This window comes from Arvicola amphibius, chromosome 10, assembly GCF_903992535.2.
Source record: "Arvicola amphibius chromosome 10, mArvAmp1.2, whole genome shotgun sequence".
Classification (NCBI taxonomy): domain Eukaryota; kingdom Metazoa; phylum Chordata; class Mammalia; order Rodentia; family Cricetidae; genus Arvicola; species Arvicola amphibius.
In genome coordinates, this window is record NC_052056.1 from 100,417,184 (window position 1) to 100,441,034 (window position 23,851).

At 48.9% G+C, this 23,851-nt stretch overlaps 1 protein-coding gene across 1 annotated transcript in view; it reads left to right on the plus strand.

Moving 5' to 3' along the window:
- Sdk1 (sidekick cell adhesion molecule 1) overlaps window positions 1-23,851 on the plus strand; it is a 935,030-nt gene that overhangs the window by 671,071 nt on the left and 240,108 nt on the right. Inside the window, exons 6-11 of the mRNA XM_038345621.1 lie at window positions 2,910-3,021; window positions 4,929-5,119; window positions 15,500-15,583; window positions 20,291-20,485; window positions 22,097-22,213; window positions 23,284-23,451. Coding sequence (XP_038201549.1) covers window positions 2,910-3,021; window positions 4,929-5,119; window positions 15,500-15,583; window positions 20,291-20,485; window positions 22,097-22,213; window positions 23,284-23,451 — 867 coding nt within the window. The remainder of the gene's footprint in view (window positions 1-2,909; window positions 3,022-4,928; window positions 5,120-15,499; window positions 15,584-20,290; window positions 20,486-22,096; window positions 22,214-23,283; window positions 23,452-23,851) is intronic.

Here is a 23,851-nt window from a genome sequence, read left to right on the forward strand (position 1 = left end):
CATACAACTGCCTGAGAGGAGGGACTGGATCCTCAGAGAAGCGTCCCATGGCCTTCTTCACTTGCTTCTTCTAGGAAGAAATTGAACAGCCAGTAAATCAGGCTGAGACCATTTGCAAGCAGACACAGCTTAGGAAAGGGGGTCATGTTCTGCTCAGAAGATAGTGCCATGCAATCGTGCCTAAAGTTCAGTTTCTTTGGTTGGACCAGGCAAGAGAGGTTCCAGCTGGAGCCATCTTCCCCAGGTGGTGACCACTGCCAGGTGCAGGCTCCCTCTCTGCTGCCACGGCTGTACAGTGACTAATGACAAGGGAGAAGGCTGCTCAGTGACCTCTAACTCCCCCCTGCTGCTCGCCTTCACTCCTCATAACCACCTGCAAATATTACAAATATTATCCTTGTGTCATTTCTCCTCATCAGCGACGTTCACAGGTGACATGCTGGGCGCTCCTCAGATGGGCATTTAGTCTACCCTCTGGCCTCCGTGACAGTCTGACATCTGGCGAGCCATCCCTGAAGTGTCTAAGGGAGGGTGTTAGCAGGAAGATTCCCAGGGGAGTCCCAGAGGGAACCTCAGGGGCCTAGAGTTTGGAGAAGGCCAGGGCTGCTGCCAGCTCCCCGGGAACCTAGAGGTCTGTGAAAATAGATCTCCCATCATGAACTCGATGTATAGGTTTAAGAAAATGTATTTGCTGGTCCTGCCTGCACCAAGTACTTTGTTATCATTATTTGTATATGTGTGTGTGTGTTATGTGCTGATATGTTTGTACATATGTGTAGGGGGGTACGTGTGCATGCACTTATGTGTCTGTGCATATGGAAGTCAGAAGTTGATGTTAATTATCTTCCTTAACCATCCTTCTCCTGATTTTTGAGACAGGGTTTCTCACTGAACCAGAGCTCACCAATTTGGCCAAATAGTTGTCTAGCAACCCCCAGGGATCCCCCTGTCTCTGCCTTCCCATGCTGGGATTATAGGGACACACCCAGCTTCTTATTGGGTATTGGGGTCCCAAACACAGGTCCTCATATTTGTGTAACAATCACTTTACTGACTGAGCCAACTCCCTTGCACCAACTTTGTTCATTTGTTCCTCTCTCTCTCTCTCTCTCTCTCTCTCTCTCTCTCTCTCTCTCTCTCTCTCTCTCTCTTCCTGTTTTGGAGATAAAGTCTTACTATGTAGCCTAGGCTGGCCTTGAACTTGAGATCCTCCTGCCACAGCTCTGTGTGTGTGTGTGTGTGTGTGTGTGTGTTTGTACAAGTGTGTGCAGGTGCATATGTGTGTGCATGCAAGTGAAATCCAGAGGACAACTTTGGGGTGTCATTACTCAGGCACCATCTACTTTTTTTTTTTTTTTTAAGAAAAACAGAGTTTCTCAGCTTGGAGCCTGCCATAAAGGCCAGGCTGTCTGACTTACAACATAGGCCAGGCTGTATGACTTACCACCACCATACCTTGCTTTTCTACATGGGTCTGGGGATCGAACTCGGGTCCTTCTGATTGCAGGACAAGTATTTTGTTGACCGAGTCAACTCCTTAGTCCCACCGTCCCATCCTCTTTTTATAATTCATATGCACCTCTAGTGTAAAATCACTCCATCCTTAAGCAAGAAGTACCAGATACAGCACTGGGGAGAACCTGTGCTGGTCAGAGGGTCCTCTTTACCATCCTTCGCCATGGCTGTGAGGCCGCTACGGATCAGAACCTTCCATGAGCCTGAATTCTGCATAGCCACCGTGTGCTGGCTGCTCAGTGTGAGGATCCAAAGGGGGCATCTTGCTTTTCACTTATTTACATTTGTTTCTCATCCCAGCCGCTCATATCCACACCCTGTATTGAAATCCCTGCTCTACGAATGCTTGGTCCTTGATTTCTCCGAAATAAACTGTTACTAAAGTTGCCGTGGTCATTTAATTTTGATGCTAACCGTATTTTAGGGGAAAGCAGAAAAAAAAATGCATACAGCTTTTTCCTTCCTGCCTCTAGAAGTGAGCTTAAATTATTTATAGTTTGATACTCACAAAACGGAGAATGGACGCGGGGTATTTATGTAGCAGAAAACCAAAGGGAAGTGTGACTGCAGAGAGAAGGGGACTCTTGGATAACTGAATGCAGTCACCCAGGGAGTCACCAGGGCCGGTGACCTCTGTGCCTAGAGGAGTTCCCAGCCTGTGAGGAATTTGTCCAGTTGGTCTAGCCAGAAAATGGCGGCATGTTATTTTTCTCCTTGCTGTGATTATTTATCCGAAAAGAAGAACTTATGGGAGGAAGGCTTAATTCTGACACACGGTTTGAGGGTGAAAGCCCATCATGGTCGGGGAGGCGTGGCGGCAGGAACTCCACAGACAGGAAGCAGGCTGGCTGCTGGTGCTCAGCTCAATGTCGCCTTTGCCTTCCCCCCGGGCTCTCAACGCACAGGTGGTACCATTCACATTCAGTGTGGGACTCCCCACCTCAGCCAGCCTAACCTAGAAGCCCTCTCACAGACGGCCCCTGGGGTTTGTTTCCATGGTGATTATAAATCTCATCAGGTTGACAATTAAGATTAACTGCCACAGTGGGTATGCCAGGTGATCTCAATAAGCAAATGCTTAGATCAGTGGGGGAAAAAAAAAATAAAGGAAGCATTTCGGAACATTCCAAACTCTTGAAAGCTTGCGGCTGTACATTGTCCCCACTGGGACAGGTGGCTGGCAGACAAGACTGGCCGTGCCTTGATTCCATCTCATACAGTGTGACAGAGGCCAGGGGTGATGTGAAAATATCAAACTCCAGGCTCTCTCGAGGGCTCCTGAGGTTCTGAGCTTCCTCATGGTGTGGTTTTGCATGGTCCTTCTTCTGTCTTTTCCCGGTCATCCCATCTTCCATTCTGTGAGTTCCATGGACGTTCTGTTTTCTCTGCCGCAGGAGCTACTGACACCCATGAAGCCATGGCCCCTGTCATCGTGGTTGCCCCAGGCAACAGAAGTGTGGTTGCAGGGTCCAGTGAGACTACCTTGGAGTGCATAGCCAACGCCAGGTACAGGGTGTGCTCTGGGAGTGGGGACATGGGTGACGCATCCCTCATCTGAAAACCCAGGCCCTGAAATTCTTTCAAAATCTGGAACTTTGAGCCATGACATGAAGTCACGGTGGAAAATTCCAACCTGATCTCATGCGTCTGATGCAGTCAAAACAGTGGTGCACTAAAAATAAGGCAAGGGGATTCCCTTTGGGCTAAGTGTGCCAAGTGAAGATGGAGCACAAATGAATTTTCTGTCTGGACTTGGGGTCCCCTCCCCATGCCATCTCACTGTGAATAAACAAATACTCCAGAGAGGGACCGGTGCAAAATACAAAGTACTTCTGATAGCTGGGCAGTTCTGATAAAGGGCACAGAGCCTGTACCAGAGGGCAGGGAGATGACTTAGTCAGCACAGCGCCTGTTGCACAAGCATGAAGACCCAAGTTCAATTCCCTAGACTCCACGTCAAAGCGGGATGTGGCGTCTCACTCCTGTAATCCTAGCATTGGAGGGACAGAGACAGGAGGAACCCTGGGGTTTGCTGGTCAACCAGTCTAGCCTATACGGCAAGCTGCAGGTTAGTGAGAGACCCTGACTCAAAAGCTAAGGTGATAAAGACACCCCCCGTTGACCTACCTCTAGCTTACATACACATACACATGCATGCACGCACACGCACACACATGCGTGCGCTCACACACACATGTCTGCTCACACACTAAGATGAGAGAGAGAGAACCCCGATGTGTGAATCCTCCTGTGAAGAGACAGTCATGGAGAATGGCACACGAGCCCCACACTCCCAATTGCAGCAGGCTCGTTTATCCTGGGGCACTTCATGTCACACGTGTGGGGATGCAGGGAGCCTCACTCTGCCTCTGCAGTGGGTGGAGCTTTTCATTTTAGCTCCTGGTATTGGGGAGATCTCAGCAGCAATGGCCCAAACTATTGGGGGAAAGTTGAACCAGGCCCCTGGGTACCAGACTTTTTATTTTAAGCCACTATCAGCTCCCAAATCATGGAAGACTTATTAGTTGTGAATTCTCTGTCTAGCTTAGGCATTTTTCTGGCTAACTCCTTTAACTTAACCTGTTTCTCTTTATCTACCTTTTGCCTCCGGGCTTATTACCTTCTTCTGTATATCTTATTTTCACTGCTTGCTTCTCTATGTCTGACTTACGGTATCTCTCCTCATTCTTCTCTTGTTCTTCTCTTCTTCTTTTTTTCTAGATTTCTAGCCTAGATTTCTACTCCTATTTATTCTCTCTGCCTGACAGCCCTTCTTATCCTTCCTCTTGCCTAGCTATTGGCCATTCAGCTCTTTCTTAGACCAATTGGGTGCCTTAGATAGGCAAGATGAACAGATGCAACACAACTTTACGTAATTAAATAAAGGCAGCAGAAACAAAAGTAGCACACCTTTACACTGTTAAAGTAATATTCTGCAGCATAAAAATGTAACACATCTTTGCCTGGTTAAATTAATATTCTACCACACCCCAAGCAACCAAGGAAAACTAGTTCCCTTTCTTTTGTAGTCCCAGGCATGCCCTGCCTACTTACTTCCTGTTCACTCCAGGCTGGAGTTTAGATGGTCACACCTCCCATGTAGCTGTGGGTCCCCTAGTAGTATTTATTTTAAGCATTCTTTTCCTGGGCAAATGGAATCATTAGCATGTACGGTCCATTGCTGCCGCAATTAGCTATCCTTGCTCAATAGCCCTTGAGCATAATGTCTCGTTGAGGAAAGCCGTGAGGGAGTGGAGCTGTATCTGGATTGATTTTTAAATGTCCATTGTTCAACCCGCCATGGTTCCTATAGAATTAGCTTTGTCAACTCGTGCTGAAGACCTGAAATTATTATAACTGCCATCTACATGATTCAGCACCATGGTCACCGACGCTCTTGCGCTCTTTCACAGGCCCTTGGAGGAGCTGAGTGTGCACTGGAAGAGAAACGGAGTTCGACTCACAAGCGGACTGCACAGTTACGGGAGGCGTCTTACCATCAGCAACCCAACGTCGGCAGACACCGGGCTGTACGTGTGTGAGGCAACACTCCGAGGGAGCACTTTTGAGCCAGCCAGGGCCAGAGCCTTCCTTTCCATCATAGGTAATGCGCAGGCCAGCAGTGGTGCTGGCTGCAACCTCGGGTACCTCTCCATACCCACAGCTCCAGGCAGACAGGATAGCTGACTGGGTGTGTGTGTGTGTGCGTGCATGTGTACACGTACCTCCTCTGCAGACACGTGCAAGCCAGAGGCAGACACCGGGTGTCTCCTCTCCTCTGCTACCCTCCAATTTAGTTTTGGAGATAGGGTCTCTTTCTGGAACTCCGAGCTTGGCCATTTGGCTAGCTGGCCAGCCAGCTCCCAGGATCCAGCCGTCTCCAGTCCTAGTGCCAGGATTCTAGATGACCTTCCGCTGTGCCTGACTTTTTATGTGGGTGCAGCAGGTCCTCCTACGTCTGCAGTGAATGAGGCACTGGCTTCGCCATCTCCTCCATCCCCACTGACTTTTATTTTTCATTACATTTATGTGTTTGTCTGTTTGTTGTATGTACGTGTCTGGGGAGGGGATGCTCATATGCCACAGGGTGCATGTGGAGGTCAGGATAACTTGTAGGGGTTCTCTCCTCCCACCCTGTATCCTGGGACTCAGACTCAAGCGGTCAGGCTTGGCTGAGCACACCTTTTACAGTCGAGCCATCTACCTGGGCCCCCACTGACTTTATTCTTAATGCACTAAAGGGCAGTATGGTTGAGTTTACCTTCCAAGTTAATCCCGTTTGCTTGGCTTTCGAACGCCAAAGTAGGAATGTCCCTCGTTCCTTCCAGACACAGCTGTACTTCTTACCTCTCTCATCGCTGAACAGAACGTATGGCAGAAACAGCTCAGGACAGGACAGACCTAACTTTGGTTTATAGTTTCAAGGCATACAGTCCACCGTGATGAGGAAGACACGGTGGACGGTTTGGGTCTATCTGTGACAGTGGGATCTTGAAGACCCAAGTTCCAGCTAGATTATAACCCTTGAACATCTGTGCCCTATAACCAAACTCCACCAAAAGTTTCAATGTAGCCCAAAATGACGCCACCAGCTAGGGACCAAACACTGCAACATGGGAGCCCATTGAGGACATTCCATGCTCAAACCATAACCACTTCCCACCATAAAACTTGAGGGTGGAGACAGAGCTAAGTCCTCACTGCAGACATCGCCTGCATCTCCCGGCCTTTCTCTTGCCCCAAACTTCTCCCTAAGTCTCCTCGACTCTTGGTCTGTACTCCGAAGTCAGCCCATGCAGCCTTGACTCAGAAGGAACTGGAAAGTGCTGGCTGTTATCTTTGGTCGAACTGAAAGGTAAGAACAGAGATAGTTTTCTTTTTTTTTTTTTTTTAAAGCAGGCCAAAGGTGAAGCTAAATGCACTGGAGTGCCCTCTCTCTAAATACTGGGAGATCAGAGCCATGGAAGCATGACGGGCTGTGGCTGAGGGATTTGTAAGCTTAGCACTAGATTATGACATGGGCGCATTACACTGGAAGGAAAGTACCCACGTTTTATTTTCCCAGCTTCCTGCACAGTCACCAGTCTGTTCTTAAAAGGTCTGCAGCTGCGGTCCTGGCGACCCGTACTCCTCAGTGGAAGTCACTGCTGATGGACGGTACCTCAAAGGCCGCTTCAGTCCGTCTCCTATCTAAAATGAAAGGGGTTGAAAATGGAGAGAGAATAAAAACTCTCAGAACAATTGCTCTTTCAGTAATACATTTTGCGGTTTGCCATTTTGCGAAATATGAAAAGAAAAAGCAGATAGGTTCCGGTGGAATTAGCAAGCATCGAGGAGTGTTGCATAGAAGGCCGTTGCCCTGAGCGTCCTCGTGTTTGTTAGACATCAGGAGAGGGCTTCGTGCTCTCTGAGTGACTCTGCTAAATGCAGCCTGTCAGCCCCCTCCAGAAGAGGTCCTGGGAACGATCAGAGAACCTGAGCCACGGACCAGAGTCACTAATCACTGCTGATCCCACCCGAGGATCTGAGCTCTGCTCCAGCTGCCAGTGCCAGATACGGATGTGGAAATGACATCCGCCCTCAGCAGAGACCTCCATCGAGGTTGATCTATGGCCGTCTGAGCACGGCGCATTATAGATTGAACCAAAATTAAAATTTGTGATGTGTAAATCTCTGGCAGACAGGACTGTATTGTGTTAAAAACATTTTAAGGTAATTTAAACAAGAGAGAAAATTTATCTCCCTATAAACTCAAATGTTTGTCTCCATCACCATTCCTTCCTCAAGTATTTAAATCTATCATCCTAACTTTGATATCAAATTCATCACAGAATGGGTTTCTGTGCTCAGCACTCATCATAACTCATGTTATGACTTATAAAGGTACAGGAACAGACTTCCACTCTTTTGTGTTTATATGTGTGTATGTGTGTGTACATGTTCATATGTGTTGACATCGACTAACTTCCTCAATCACCCTCGACCCCATTTTTGAGATTAAAAAAATAGGTATGTGTGTGTGTGTGTGTGTGTGTGTGTGTGTAAACCTGCCTGCATAGGTCTAAAGAGAGTGTCAGATCCCCTGGAAGTGGAGTCAAAGGCAAGTGTGAGCCTCCTGATGTGGGTGCCTGGGACTGAACCCCGGTGTGCTTGTTAACACACTCTTAACCCCTGAGCCATCTCGCCGGTCCATCTGCCTTGTGCTTTGAGGCAGGGTCTCTCACAGAACCTGTAACTCAGCAATTCATCTAGACTGGCTGTCCATCAGGTTCCAGGGCTCCTCCTGTCTCTTCCTACCCCACTCACCAGTGCTAGAGTTATAGGCGCATGATAGCATGCCCCATCTTTTTACATGTATGCCAAGGTTGCAAACTCAGGCCCCCGTGCTCATGCGGCAAGCTTTCCCCAGAGTTGCCCGTCAGCCCCAAGGCTTCCTATCTCGAAAGGGTTGACTTGAAGCCCCTTTTGTTTAGAAGTTGTGACAGGTGGAACTTTGTGGTTGGGTCGCACTGGAGAAACCCTGAAGAAAGTATCTCTGTTGATTCAAAGGACTCAGAGATTGTTCCCAAGCCTGGCTGCCCCATCGGGGAGGGATTCTGGGGAAGTGTGACCAATGTCCCAGCCTGTCACCAGCAGAACTGGGAGTGAGCTATTGATATGAGCATGCAGATGAATGAGAGCAGAAAGGAATCGCCTTCCAATTACGTGTGTTTCACACTGATGAGACCAGACAGGCGGCGGCGGCGGCTGTTTACGCTGCCTGTCAGCTTCTAGTTGGATTGCTCAATTCCTGTAGTCTAAACAGCAATCCAAGCTCTGATCCCTGGAGGTGCCTGGTGCCCACCCTGCAGAGCCCAGAGCCCTGTCCCCCTACCTCCTCACTGCTCAGTTGTCCTGCTGTGCTGTCCCTGTGCCTGACCTCTTCTACTCCTGACCTAGCTGGTGAGACACCACAGCACTGCTCTGACGCTCAGAGGCTGCTGTGTCACATGGCCCCTGCCTCCCTGTGGTGCGTGACCACACCAGCACCACCAGCTTCTCCTTCTTGGTGGCATCTTCTGGGAATAGAAACCAAATTTGCCTACCATGGTGGGTGGGAAACGCTGGTGAGGCTATCAGGGAAAAACCCTACCCCCGAATCTGCTGGTGGACTGTGGGCTCTACGGTGCTGTGCGCAGCCAATGCCACTCTAGACCAGGGAGACCATGCCCTGCTTTGGTGGAGGCAGACCCTAGACTTGGCTGTGTCTCCGGCTTTGAGCAACTGTCTGTGACTGACCTTGGATGTCCACCCTTCAGTTTCTGGCAAGCTTACCTGTCATTAAGACTAGGTGTCCCTTGAGAACCTCCCTAGACGTCACTACAAGAGTCTCAGCTATGCTCTGTAGCAATTGGCACATGGTAGCAAGGTATGTGACAGGGAGGTCTAAGTGTAGGCTTTAGGGCTTCCTTCTGGCTGCACTGGTAACTGACTTTAATGGGAGTCGTTGGTATTGTTGACCTTGGTCCCAATCCTTGGCATGGGGAAGTGGTAGATAAGGCTACTAGTCCACAGAATGAAGAGGCAATGGAGTAAGATCACTGCAGAAGAGCTGAAAGGATGACTTCATGTGCCGTTGGCATGCTCTGTCATAGCATATGCTGCATGGTGCTGCTATGAGAGTGTGCACGTCACACTAATGAGTGCACACCTCACTTTAGTGAGTGCACACATCACACTCGTTCCACACTAAGAGCCAGGGTGTTCTTGATATCCATGGAAGCGCCGGTGCTTTCTTCATGATAAATAAAGGATGGCGACTCTGATAGTTAGCTTTGACTGTCAATGTGACCCAATCTAGGAGCCCCTAGAAGGAGTGTCAGTGAGGGACTGTCTAGCGCAGGTTGGCCTGTGGGCATGTCTGCGAGGGACTGCCTTAATCAAATTAATTGATGTAGGAAGACCCATCCTGAAAGTGGCCAGCACTTTTCCTTGGCTTTGAGCCCTGGACTGTGGAGAAAGCAAGCCAAGCAAGCACACATGCAATCACGGTTTCTGGTCTTGACTGAAGATGAGATACAACTGGCTGTCTTAAGTCTCTATCACCTGTTCTTCCTGCTGTGATGGTCTGCAGCCTGGCACTGTGCGCTAACGTGGACCCAGTCTCCCCGAAAGTGCTTTTGGTCAGGGTATTTTATCACAGTAATAGAAATGAAACCAGGGCAGCGGCTCTTACCAGTTATAGCCACCTCGGATCACTGTGGGGGAATAATTGTACATCTTTCCCTGATGACTGACAGATTCAGCATGTCCTGCAGGAACCGCAGCTGGTCTGTGCCCACTGCACTCCCCAGTGTCCACAGAGCTCCTCACACCCACCCTGGTACCAGGAGTGGAGAGTGATTGCATTAGTGACTGTTCTCATTGTTGTGATTTTATAAAACCTGACAGCAGTAACATAAGGAAGGGGGTATTCTTTCACTCACAGTTCTGAGGAACAGTCCATCATGGCGGGGAAAGCATGGCGGAATGGTGAGGAGCTGGTCACATGGCAACCACAGTCAGGAAGCAGAGAGAGATGGACGCTGGTGCTCACTTTCTCCTTTTTATCTAGTCCAGCCTAGGGAATGGTGCAGCCCACGTAGGAAGGGGCTGCTGCATCCCTCCTCAGTTAAACCTTTCTGGAAGCATCCTCAGACACTCCCAGAGGTGTGTCTCCATGGTGATTCTAAAACTGACGATGAAGATTGACCACCATAGTGACCATTACAGAGAACCTGTGTGTTTCTTGCAAAACTATTCCAATTCTCTGTACACAGATCTCTCTGAAATCCAGATACTCTATTTTAGAACAAAACCACTCGTAGTGAGTGATTCAGTGTCACAGATGAGCAGCCATTCTGCAGCTGACACCGAGCACCTAATAGGTGTTTATGTCCCTACACAAAAGTGTCTAGTCCCTCTCTCTTCTTCTTCCCTCACCCCTTGATTCCTCCTTCACCCCCACCTACCCTTCCCTCACCCATCCCCTTGCTACCATCTGTCTTTCTCTTTTCCTTCCCCTTCTTCCATACTCCTCACTCTTCCCATTTTTTCTCCTCCCTTCCTCCATTCCTTCCCTCTTCAAATCTTTGCCAGGCCTCTTGCCTCTCCTGATTCCTCATAGAGAAAGTTCTCCACCATAAGGGCTAGCACCATTAGCTAACCCTGCTCTCCCACTCTTCCCATTTTAAGATTGATGACCTTCATCCCATCTGCAGAGCTCATCATGCCACATATAGAATGTATAGGTTCCAGGGGATCTGGTGTAGATATCCCTGGAGACCGTTCTTCCTGCCCACTACCGTGGACAAGGCACCCAATGTGTACAGTGACTGAAGCCAATGACACAGAATAGTACAGGAACTGAGCCTCCTAGAGGGAGGGGAAGCCCATGTGGGAAATGTATGAGTATAACAAGCCTGGAACTGAGACTGAATCCACTACCAAGCCCAAGGGCTGTACAACACGGCCTGGGTATGCATTGACCACCTCCACTGGAACCCGTGCTTCAAGCCCCTGTTGAGCTGGAGTAGAGGAATTCATCCAAGGCCCCAGTTTGTGGCTACCTAGGGAGGACCCTAACTCTGGTTCTGATTACTGTAGTTGGGCTATCTGTAGGACACTCAGCCCATGCTGGCTTTGTCTTGGCTCTGGGCTCACGCAGGGCATGAGACTCTTCTGATACTTTTATCTTATTTCTGAGGATGGAAGTGTCCATTTCAATCCCTGGGTTATCAATAGTTAATGCTCCAGTACAGACCTGTGCCAGCTGGGCACTCACTCTCAAAAAGTCTCCCATTTGCCAAGACATAGGCTTGCCCAGTGCCCTTGGACGATGGAGTGGTAAAAAGGCATGTGCTTTAGATGACTGTTCTCAGAGTGTCCCCCGTGGCTCAGATGGAAGTTCTCACAGCTGCAGGCCTAGCGAATGCCCCACTCTGCGCTCCCCACAGACTTTGTGGAAACAAGCAGTCACGGGTTGGGGAAGACCCTTGTGAGCCCCCTTTGAATTGGGTTGGTGTGAAGGACATACAGAGAGAGACTATGGCTTGTGTGTGACAGAGAAGAAGTCTGTGTCACCGTGACAACTGGCCTGTCACCTCACCTACCTGGCAGGTTTCCAGGAACAAGGTGCACCAGGCTGCCCCGAAGGGTCCCAGTTTCCTGGTACCTTTCCCACATTCATGAGGGAGGTGCTGTAAAGTGGGGGAACACATCTGCCCAGCTGTGAGGTGTGCACCACAGCTGCCTGGCTTCTGCTGGGGGTGAGGTGCATCCGTCCCCAGGAACACTGCGTAGACTCTTTGTCTCCATCCTCAGCCAGGTGCCACCGCACAGTCCTAGGAAGCTGAGACTATAAATGACATCTGGGTTTCTGGGTAAATTTTTCATTACCGTGAAAAGACACCATGACCAAGGCAACTTATAAAAGAAAGAGTTTGGGGGGATTTGCAATTTCAGAGGGTGAGGTCATTGACAGGAGCATGGTGGCAGGCAGATAGGCATGGCACTGGAGGAGTAGCTGAGTGCTTACATCCTAATCCAAAACCATGAGACAGAGAAACTAATCGGTGATGAAGGCTTTGGAAACCTCAAAGTCAGCCCTCAGTGACTCACCTTCTCTAACGAAAACACACCTCCTAATTCTTCCCAAACGGTGCCATCAAATGGGGATCAAGTATTCAAATACATGAGCTCATAGGGAGGGGGAATTCTCATTCAGACCACCACACTGGAGAAGGTACTGTGGCCCTGGAGGTGCTGGGCATCCATGGGACTGGTATATACTCTCAAGTGTGTCCTCTTGGACACATCCTGAGGGAATTACATGGCGGGAGGACAGCCACTTCCAAGGTGACATGCAGCATAACTGTTCACATAACATTTTTGAAATGAAAGTCTAACAAAAGTAGGGGGTTGGCCCTGGACCAGACACAGGGGTTAGGGATGGAGAGCATCTTCAGGATGAAGGACCATTCTGCATTCCAGGGCAGTATAGACACATGACCTGCATGGGACTGAACACATTGTGCATGCACACACAAGCAGAAGCCTGAAGGGGCAGTGAAGATCAAATCTGTTGATCACATGAGTGACAGCCTAGAGGTGATCAGACTTAGTTTAGGAAGGCATGATCAGTGGTGTGATTGTTGATCTAGACCTAGGAAGACATAAGCAAGATCTATACCCCAAGGCAGATACTGGGATGAGGTCTAGCTTTATGAACCAGTGAGTTTGCAAGTCTATGGGGATTACTTTCAAGGTATGGGTGAGAGGTCACTTACAGGACCATGGTTGCCCCCAAAGTAGCCACCTCACCAAAAAGCATTCTAGTGTGGATGACAAGGCCCCCACCGCCACACAGATGGAGTCCCCACTTCAATTAACTTTCCACACTCTCTGTACTCTAGCGCCTCCCACAACCAGGAGGCCATGTTCAGCTGGAGCAGAATTACATGCAGATGGCTGGGAGGTGCCGGAAGGAGTGATGGAGTCTCAGTTAAGGGTCTAATGACCTTACCTGCCTCCTCCTTCTACTAGGGAATGTTAATAGGCGTATGAGCGTCTCTTGGGGAAGTCGTTTTGCTGAAGATGATTATAGTTGTTATCCTATGAGGACAGAGTTCCACAGGGTAAATCCAGGAAAGGATACATGAACTTTTTCTGTATTTTTGGCTTGGAACTTCACCGTTACCTAAAAATAGGATGTTTGACTGAGGAAATGGAAACTGTAATTAATCATGAGCAAATGTTGATATTTAACTTAATTTTCCCCCTTTGCCCTCGCATGCCTTTCATCAGCACCATGATGGTAGCTATTGACTTTCGCGTCCACTGATGAATACGGGCCATGACCTGTGCCTAAGGTCCTTGCCAGGCTGCACCGCTGTGGAGTTGGAACATAAATAGCGCTGCTAGCGTTAGTATTGATTAGAGAGACACGGCTGAGCGGGGAATATGTGTGTGTGCAAAGACCAGCTAGGAAAGCGAAGGCTTTAAATATTAACAGCGTGCCTCCAAGTCCAGTCTATACACACAAGACCCCATGTCAGAGGGTTCTGCTCCCGCCTAGTGAATCCACAGCCGTCTCCACAGTGCAGGCAAGTAGTTGAGGCAGATGCTTCTGCTCAAGAGGTCCAAGTAATTGCAGAGTTGATACCCACGTTCTGTCCATTCAGAAGCCTTTAGTCCTTTTTTTTTTTTTCCTTTGAACTGGTATGTTTTCATCTCCACCCCCCCCCCACACACACACACATTTTAGGTCCCACCCTATTTTTTTTCTAAGAAGTGGTCAGTACGGGAGGCACGCCAAGCCTTATTATCCACATTTAACACTATTACAATGAAAAGGAGATGTCTCCAGAAATTAATTATCACGCAGAAAGTGAACACAAGGGCCTTTGTCACCGTGATAATGAAGTACCACTGCTGCCTTAATGCCCCTGAGCCCGGCCATGCCTCTGCTGAATTCTGCTGAATAAACTGCGGGAAATATTGCAATTTACTGTCCCAGGAAACCATTGTCTGATACAGCCACTGTTTCCTGTGGCCCACGCAAGGGGAGCGTCTACAGAACAGAACTGCTCGGGAGTTTGCCTCTCTGCTAAGGATGGATGAGAGTCTCTGGACCCATACTCCCATCCCTCTCCCACCCCTCCCCACCTCTCCTCCACCCCTCCCCCATCCCTCTCCCACCCCTCCTCCACCCCCCCCACCCTTCCTCCACCCCTTCACCACCACTGTTTTGCATTCAATCGACATATTAAACTTATGTTTTGGCAGAGAACTGCTAAGACTTAAAAAAAAATACTAAGTTAATAGGCTGCACTGTTCCTTGCTATGGGCCTGGCCCCTTGTTATGGGGCTATTCAACACGCTTCGCGCTGGTGTTTAGTTTAGAGATGGAAACGAACGTGCCTGTAAAGTACCGTGCTGTAAATACACCTTTACAAAGCTCTTGGGATGCCCTTTCGAAAACGTGAATTAAGATATTCCATGATTTCAAGCTCATAAACTGAGAAGTAGCCCATCGCCCTGAGTGGTAATTTGCTTTCTGAAACCTTGGAATATAAATCGCCTTTGCCTGCTGCTCCCCAAATTTGAGTTTGTGAGGGTGGTGGTGACTGATGATGACATGTTTAGAAAAAAAGATGTAAGATCTCAGATGTGGAACTGGGGAGATGACTTGGTCCGTGAAGTCCTTGCTGCACCTTCTGAGGACCTGAGTTCAGGCCCCCAGCACTCAAATAAAAAGCCAGGCATGGCAGTGTGCACCTGTGAGCTTCGTGATGGGGTGGAGGAAGGTAAGACATGAGGAGCCCAGTCTAGCTAAAGTGGGTGCGCTTCAGACTGAGTGAAGACCCTGTCTCAAAAAATAAAGAGAGGAGCCGTTGAAGAAGACACCTGACATTGATGTCTGGCCTGCGCATGCACGCGCGCACACACACATGCACACACACGCACACACACGCGAGAGAGTGCACACATGCAAGAGAGACAGACAGAGACAGACAGACAGACCCCACTGTGGTCCTTGACATCCTTCTTGTGTTGGTCACTTTGTTGCCGTTATGATTGAACAGCCTGACAAAGGCAGCTGAAAGGAGGAAGGGTTGACTGTTGTCTCGCAGGTCCAGAAGGACGTGGTCCATCGTGATGGGGAAGCAATGCCGACAGGCATGGAAGGCACGGTGGCCAGAGCAGAAGGCTGGCTGTTCACCTGGCATCCACACTCTGGAAGCAAAGAATAAGTGGAAAGTGGGGTCCGGCTACAGAGCCTCAAGCCCATCCCCAGGGGCTCACTTCCTCCAGCAGGGTCCCACTTCTTACAAGTTCCACAACCTCCCTCCACAGTGCCGCCGTCTGGGGATCAAGAGTTCAAACGTGTGCCCAGGGAGGACATTTCCCATTCGGACAACAGCACTCCTTTACTTAGGGGCCATTTTCTTTTCCTTGTTTAAAGAGTCACCATATTTCACTGCTGAGCCGGAGAGTCGGATTTTAGGAGAAGTGGAAGAAACTGTGGACATCCCGTGTCGAGCCATGGGTGAGTATGGGAGTACCAGATGGGGATTTCCAGGGGGGTTTTTAAATCCTTCCGGGAGGACAGCGGCCATCAAGGTTGGGGACACTGGATACTAGGACTCAATAGCTAGTCTGTGACTTTTCTGAAGGAAGTCGCCATTGTGCAGATCTTGCTTCTTTGTCAGTAGATCAATCCAGGGCTCCAGAAGAAGGAAGATGAGAAGGAAGGCCTTTCCTTTTGTCTGCCCCAAAGACAGCAGAATCAGCAGACCCTGTAGCTTCCCTTGGTAACTGGGTTCCCCAGAGTATATGGGTCTAAGACCGTGGCTCTCAAGAGACCTCTCTCTATCCACCGGGTGAAAAGGACTGGGCGCCACATCCATGCAACCTACAGAAAAGGAGGGTGCTTTTAATATTAGTTAATTAATTAGACAATTAATTAATTAAATTTTGAGATAGACTCTTATATAACCTAGCCTGGCCTCAAACTTGCTAGTAGCCCAGGATGACCTTGAGCACCTAGTTTTCCCTCATCCACCTCTCACCTCCTAAGTGCCGGGAATCTAGGTATCACACCACCTAGACTGATTTATGCAGTGCCGGGGAGGGAACTCAAGAGACTCCTGCATACTAGACAAGCACTCTGCTAGCTAAGTCACGTGCCAGGGCCCTATCATGATGGGTTTTTGTTTATTTGTTTGTTTTTTGGAATGGGAACTTTTCCAGCCTTTCTGTCCTTTTAGCTCTGAGGCAGCTCTCCTGTTCCACATGTCATTGTCCCTCCTTCCTGTGGCTCATTGTACCCATTACCCTGTCCATAACTTTACTATGTGGTTACACAGGCAGTTACAGATAACTTCCCGCCCCCATGTTCACACACACACACACACACACGCATGCATGTACGCACACATGACATGGGCTTTACAAAGCAATCCCTTGCCAAGACCCATATAGATAAAAAGGCTCTCTTCCTGTCTATTTGGACCTGGCATCATAAGCACAGTTTCTCCCACCCACTCAGCACTGGGAGGGAAACCTTGCTTTGGTGAGAAACAATGGCCCTTGCTTCATAATGAGAGCGCTGGGGACCCCGAGTAGGGAGAGTGAAGCAGTTCATTTTATGACCTTGCAAAGTCTAGCCTCAGCCTATAGAAAAGGCAGGAAAAAAAGATGCCCTAAATTCCCTATCCAATTGGTTCAGGATGAAAAGCTTTTATCTAATGTATGTCCTGGGGCTGGAGACTCCCTCCTTTTCTGAGGTTTAGTCACGTAGCTGATCATTGCCTGTGACTTTCCAGCCATAGGATGAACCGAGAGCACCTGGGCAAGCAGGTGTCTGCAGCTAGCTAGGGAAGCAGGGGGCAAGTGCTCCTGCTTGTCCGAAGCTCGCTAATGAGCTTTAAAGGCACCTTATAAAAAAAATACCAGACTGGTTTAGCTTTCACGCCAGCAGTTTCCTAAGAAGCACATTCTCGACTACTGCAGGGCATACGGTTCCCATATATACTATTGACTATCGGAACCTGGCTTCAGAGAAAGCACAGTTAAGTATTATGCTCAGAGCCTCCAGGATTAAACAAGACAGGGTTTGGAAAATTGTCACCAGGCGTCTGGCATATAGAACCTGCTCACCAAATACTGGGGTCATGGGACGATGCAGAACAGTCCAAGACCCAGCCAATGGCCTCGGCACATGTGCCTGCCATGACGCTCGGCTACCCTCGAGAGCTAATGCTGAGGACTTAGAGCAGGAGGGCAGGCCACACCTGTGTTCAACTATATCCACCCCACTCTTCAGTTCAGAAACTGGAGGCCTGTGGTGCTCAGCAGTTCCTGGTGAACACAGAGTCGTCTCTGACCAGGAGTCTCTTCCAGTGGTTTAGGTCAGACGTGCCCTTCGCCAAAGAGCCTGCAGCCTCCGGTTCCCACTCCAGGTCCCCTCGTCACAGTCACTCCTAAACACGCTGTGTTTCCGTTCTCCCCAGATCCAGCTCCATTCGCACAGCCACGGAGGAGGCTGAGAGAGGAACGGCACAGATGTTGAGTGGAGAGCCTTCTCTTGTGTGGCCTCGTTCTCCTCCTCATGCCACAGCAGCCCCTAAAGCTTAGCTCTGCATGCCAGAAGCTGGGCAGCATTTCTATTTCAGAAATAAGTACATTCTCGACTACTGCAGGGCATACAGTTCCCATCTGACACGAAATGCCCCCCAGTAGAAACCCTCCCACCCTCCCATGTAGTAACTATTATTTTTCAGTAAGTGGCAATCCTGACATTCTTCCTGACATTCTTCCTGACAGGGGGCCCCTCTCTTCTTGCAGAATTTCTGCCGGGTAAACTGTTAAGCATAGACTTGTAACTGTGTATCGAGCGGGCCCTCCTACATTCCTCTGCCATCATGTGGTTTCTAGCTAACTCTGGCAATGTAGCCAACTGCATGGGGACTGGGGAGGAGTTTCCCGTGAGAGCAACATCATGTATTCACCATTATGAGATCTTACATGAATTGCATATGCTTTTACCTTGAAATGGATTTTAAAAAGTTGTCCTGATTTTATGAGAGGTGACAGGAAACGTAATTAAGGGGAAGAACTGCCTGAGAACACATCATCTGGAAAGGCTCCCAACATCAGCTCTATTCATCCAAATGGACCGTCTACACCCACGTACACCGAGACTGAGTCAGGGGTCTGAGTAAACCTTAGAGAATCTCAGCAAAATGAGATTTTAAAATGAGATTTAAAACTTCAATTCATTTTATGGTGCCAGGCCTGGAGGCACAGGCCTGTAATCCCAGCATTCAGGAGCCTGAAACAAGAAGGTCAAGAGTTCAAGGCCAACCTGGGCTACATAGCAAGTTTTGTTTTGGTTTGGTTTGGCTCAAACCCAACAAAAAAAGTGTATGCTCAGGGGTTAAGAGCATTGCCTGCTCTACCAAAGGTCCTGAGTTTAATTCCCAGCAACCACATGGTGGCTCACAACCATCTGTAATGGGGTCTGGTGCCTTCTTCTGGCCTGCAGACATACACACAGGCAGAATATTGTATACATAATAAATAAATAAATAAATAAATAAATATTTTAAAAATGTATTTAGGGAAATTAAGGAACAAAAGCACCTAAACTCTAGAACTAAATCTTAGTATCTCATCAGGTTTCTATGCCCAGTGTATTTCTGGGGTTTGTTGCATCTTGTGGGTTTGCATGGATTCTCCATGGAGCCTCTTTGCACACTTAGTTCACTCTGGGTGGTTGTGGGCCTCTTGGACTCCAGGAAGGTCAGAGAGATCCCCCCAGGGAACCTAGCCCTGCATAGAAGCTGCTGGCAGAGGGCCCAAGGGTTCCCTGCTCAGGACTGGGCTGCCCCCAGACAATGCAGAGCCATAGTGATCAGCCCTGAGCTGTGTGAACTGACCACTGCCATGGAGGAGAAGGGCTTCAGAAGTCCTCACCGGGCGCTTAGGCTGACAGCAGTCCCTTCCATCTACCGCTCAGGTGATGGCCCTTGTGAACCTTTCTTAACGTCCACCACGAAAGCCAGACCTTGTGTCTCACTGGGATACAACACACAAGGAAGGGGAAACTAGGCAGGCAGGACTCTGAGGTCTGAGTCTGTCTGGTTCCCTAGTCCTTCTAGTCTAGCACCCAGCCATGTACCTTGGGGTACAGGTGCTGGGCCTTGTGCACCCCCTTCTTGCTGTACTCATGTAGGTCTTAGGGACAAAGCAACTTTTTCAGTGTCTCCTAGGTGGGCATACATTCCTCAGATGTCCCCACCCCCTTTAATCAGGGTCTCTCCAGGGCTTTGAAGTCACTCCTCCAGCAATCTAGACTTGCCTTGAGGTCACCCACAACCATGGGCTCATGGAAGATTCCTCATGGCCCACAGCTTTGCTGTTGGTTGTGATCATAAGTGCTGACGCTATCCAGAGCCCTTGCCATGTATGTGCATGGCAGGAGTTTTCCAGACCAACCTGTCAAATCTTCACAGCCTTTGAGGTCATGTTCTAAACTTTCCCGTTGTATTAGTGACTTGTTTCATGGCTGTGACTACCAGATCAGTGCACTGGCTTTCAGTGTGGGGGTACAGTCCATCGTGGCAGGGAAGGGGTGCAGGGCACAAGGAGCACCGTGGTCACATGACATCCACAGTCAGGAAGCAGAGAGAGATGGATGCTGGTGCTGAACTCTGTTTTGTTTTCTGTTTTTTGTTTTTTTTTGCCGTCCTGTAACTCGCTCTGTAGACCAGGCTGGCCTCGAACCCACAGAGATCCACCTGCCTCTCTCAAACTCACAGAGATCCCACATGCTGGGATTAAAGGCCTGTGCCACCACCGCCTGGCTTACTTTCTCCTTTTATTTCCGTCCTCCCGTGGGACAGTGTCACCCACATTCACGGTGTCAGTCAACCCACTATAGAAACTGCCAACGACCCTGGACTAGCCTTCCTAGCAGGGACAGAATCAGAACTATCAACTCTGGCCTGAACTCAAGGGCAATTACAGTTAAAATCTTTCTAAGTGAGTGCAAACCTGGGGGCCATGGCCCTTGCTGATTCCTTCTTCCTCTTCAGAACTCTCAGTGTGGGTTTCTCCATGTGAGGTGAGGGAAGTGTCCCTAATAGGCTATGGCGTGAGAAGGTTGCCATATAGGCCTCTAAAGCCATTTCGCCTTCACCCTCCTACAGAGAGCTCCTGGGGTGTAATGTTTCCCTCTATTCCTCTTCAGGGGTTCCTCTTCCCACCCTCCAGTGGTACAAAGATGCTGTCCCTGTGAGCAAGCTCCAGAACCCGAGGTACAAAGTGCTTCCCAGCGGAGGCCTGCATATCCAGAAGCTGAGTCCAGAAGACTCCGGAATCTTCCAGTGCTTTGCCAGTAATGAAGGAGGGGAGATCCAGACTAACACCTACCTGGATGTGACCAGTGAGTAACACATACCAGCATGGCCAGCTTTCCTGTCAGAGCTGCCCACTCTGCCCCAGTACACAGCGGGGGAGCGTCCTGTCGGCTCCTGGGGTGACAAAGGGACAGACGCCTGTGATGAGGGCTGAGCTAAGGAGAACTGTGACCTAGGCAAGCCTGGGGGCCTTGCTTTTTATTTTAAGAAAAAAAAACTTCCTTTTTAGACAAGTAAAAAAACATTTCTGTCTCCCCTGGACAGAATGAGAAAGACTATCCAGTATATAGCTCACTCCTAATCTTTTCCTTTTGATCTTTTTCTTCTGTTTTAAAAAATATTCATTCTCTACTTTAGTTTTATTGAACAATTATAGTTCTTTTGTGGGTTTCTTTTATTATCCCATTAGCAGAAATACCTTGGCACCCTGTCTTTGAAAAATAAAATAAAAGTACAGGCTCTCACTGTATCTGCGGGTTTGCTTTCTAATCTCCCACAGCCGTAACATTGTTCTTCTGAAATGAAGTAGAATTTAGTAGCTATGGAATTGCACCTTTCAAGTTTGCCCTTTTTTGGAGGCAAAGTGCTGATATCGCAGGTGTGAGCACCGTGGGGAGTGTGGCCGTGGGGGGGAGAGGGGAGGGGAGTGGGCATGTTGGTGTGTGCGCACACGTGGGACTGGTGGCTCCCTGCGGCTTGTGAAGAGACAGCTAAGTCCTTGAAATGCACACGTGTATTTTGGTAAATTTGGGAGGTCACTGTCCCTGACCCTATCAGGCAGCCACACTTGCCCTCCACTGCAGAGCACCGGAAACCCATCTTGCTCCAGGCAGCTGCAATAATATTGGGTGTTTAAGCCAGAAGCTGAGTTTGCATCCATTAGGATTGTTTAGAACCCACCTTGCAGCTATGGCCAGGGTGCTCTGATGCAGACTGACCAGTTAGTTTGACTTTGTTTGCTGTCTATTTGTTTCTCTATGAAGGGCCTGGTAGTCGATGCTGTAGACTTTGAGGGGCATGGTCTGAGCCACAGCTCCTTAGCACAGAGGGCGTAACCTTGCAGGAGTGAATGGGAGTGTATGTGAGGTACATGGACTCCCCTGCCCCTACCGCCTCTCCATCACGTGGATGAGAGGCAGGAGCTGTGCAGTCGTGTGGCTGATCTGGAGAACACTGGAACACTGGCTGCATTCTACTCCAGTACACGCCTGTCTCCTTCCTCTTGCTTGGGACTGTGAGGCCCTCTCACTGCCCGCCTTTCCCCATGAACAAAATGGAGCCACAGCATGGGACAGGGGTTCTTAGATCTGTATGTCAGCTTTTAGAATGTCCCTGGGAAGTGTGGACGTGACATCCCGTCCTTGATACAGTCTGTCGCCTAAAGGGCAAAGCCTGTTGGTTTCTGTAGATAAACGCCTTTCCTGGATCCTTGGGCTTGGGGAAAGGCATCCACTTCCCTAGACGCTAAACAAGGACGGGTGATTTAGTGGCACAGGGCAGGAACCACTCCAGAATGACTACTGGTTTTTGACATAGTTAGCACCTTTTCCCTCTGATTGGTCCTGCAAGACCTGCACGGATTCCCAGGCAGGCTTGTCAGAGCCGAGCCACAGTTCATTGTTAACTTCTCTCTACAGATATTGCTCCTGCCTTCACCCAGCGTCCAGTGGACACCACAGTGACTGACGGGATGACAGCTGTCCTGAGGTGTGAGGTGTCTGGGGCTCCCAAACCCGCCATCACGTGGAAGAGAGGCAGGTGGCTCTGCAGCCGCGTGGACGTGGCTGGTGTGGAAAACACTGGGATGTTGGCTGCATTTTCTTTCATCTCATTCATTTCCTCAGTGAAGACCAGATGTCATATACTGAATGTCTCTACCAGGGTCTAGATGCCAGGGTGCAGTGTGAATAAGACAGGTGTCCCTGGGCTTCTGGAAAACTTGGGGACTGGAGAAATGGCTCAGCTAGTAAAATGTCTGTGACAAACGTGAAGATGTGCGTTTAGTCACCAGTGCCCATGTAAAAAAAAAACGTGCACCCATCACCCTGGCACAGGGGAGGCAGATGGTCTAGACTATTCAGTGAACCCCAGTTCCCAGCCATAAACCCTGTCTTTAAAAAATAAAAAGGTCAGCCTCTATATACGTTCACACTGTGTACATATAAACTTGTATATACACACAACCATGCAGACAACCTCATAAACCAGTGGATCTCAACCTGTGGGTCGCAACCCCTTGGGAACAAATCTTTCATGAGGGTCACCTAATACCATCAGAAAACACAGATGTTTATATTATGATTCATAACAGTAGGAACATTACAGTTATGAAGTAGCAATGAAAATGATTTTGTCGTTGGGGGGTCACCCCAACATGAGGGACTGTATTAAAAAGGGTTGCAGCCTTAGGATGGTTGAGAACCACTGCCTTACACACATACTATTACAAAAAAAAATAGAACCTTAGGAAAGTCAGTGGCAATGACAGAGCAGTAGTAACTGTGTAAATGGGGCTCTCCTTTACATATGCCCACAGGGGGTCCGGGAGATAGTAAGCCCTAGATGTGTAGTAAGCATGAGAAGTGGTCATCTGAAGATAAGGATCCATACACAGACCAGAGTCTGATTAACAAGACCTTACAGTACTGGGCAACCAGGATGTTGCTGGTGTTCAGCATCCTTGCCAATGATGGGAAAAACGCTTCAGCTATTTTACATAGAATGTTCACTTTGCTTGGATTATCATCTTGCCAAGGGCGCCACCCTCTCCTTCCCTGCCGACTGCTGTGCCTCTAACGACCCCCTGTTCTCCTCTGCTCCTCAGGAAACCTCATTCTGGCCAGTGGCTCTGTCCGGATTCCTAGGTTCATGCTGCTGGAATCTGGGGGGCTGAGGATAGCCCCCGTCTTCATCCAGGATGCCGGCAACTACACCTGCTATGCAGCAAACACCGAGGCCTCTGTGAACGCCTCCGCCATGCTCACCGTGTGGAGTAAGGATCGTTCTCTGTGATGCTTCTCTTAATCCCACTAGCATCACCGTATCCTCTGTGTCCCGGGGATGTCATAACTCCTTTAGATTTTCTCTCTTAGTTTGAAGAAGACGATTATTTTTACAACTAATTTATAAAAATCTGTTGAGTAATTAAATTTTCTGTTTCTGAAAGAATAATTAGGAGGCGTATCTAGAGAGTCAGTAGTGCTATTTCAAGAGCCGTAGCAGATCGACTTTTTAAAATCCGTAGACTTATTATACCCAGTTGGCTAGAACAGCTAAAATAATGTTTTGATTAATTTTATAAGGAAGTTGAATCATTCACTGATATTCTAAAGAAAGTATTTTGGAGACTAAGGTGGTCACTCAGTCAAAAAAATTTCTTGGGGTGCAATCAA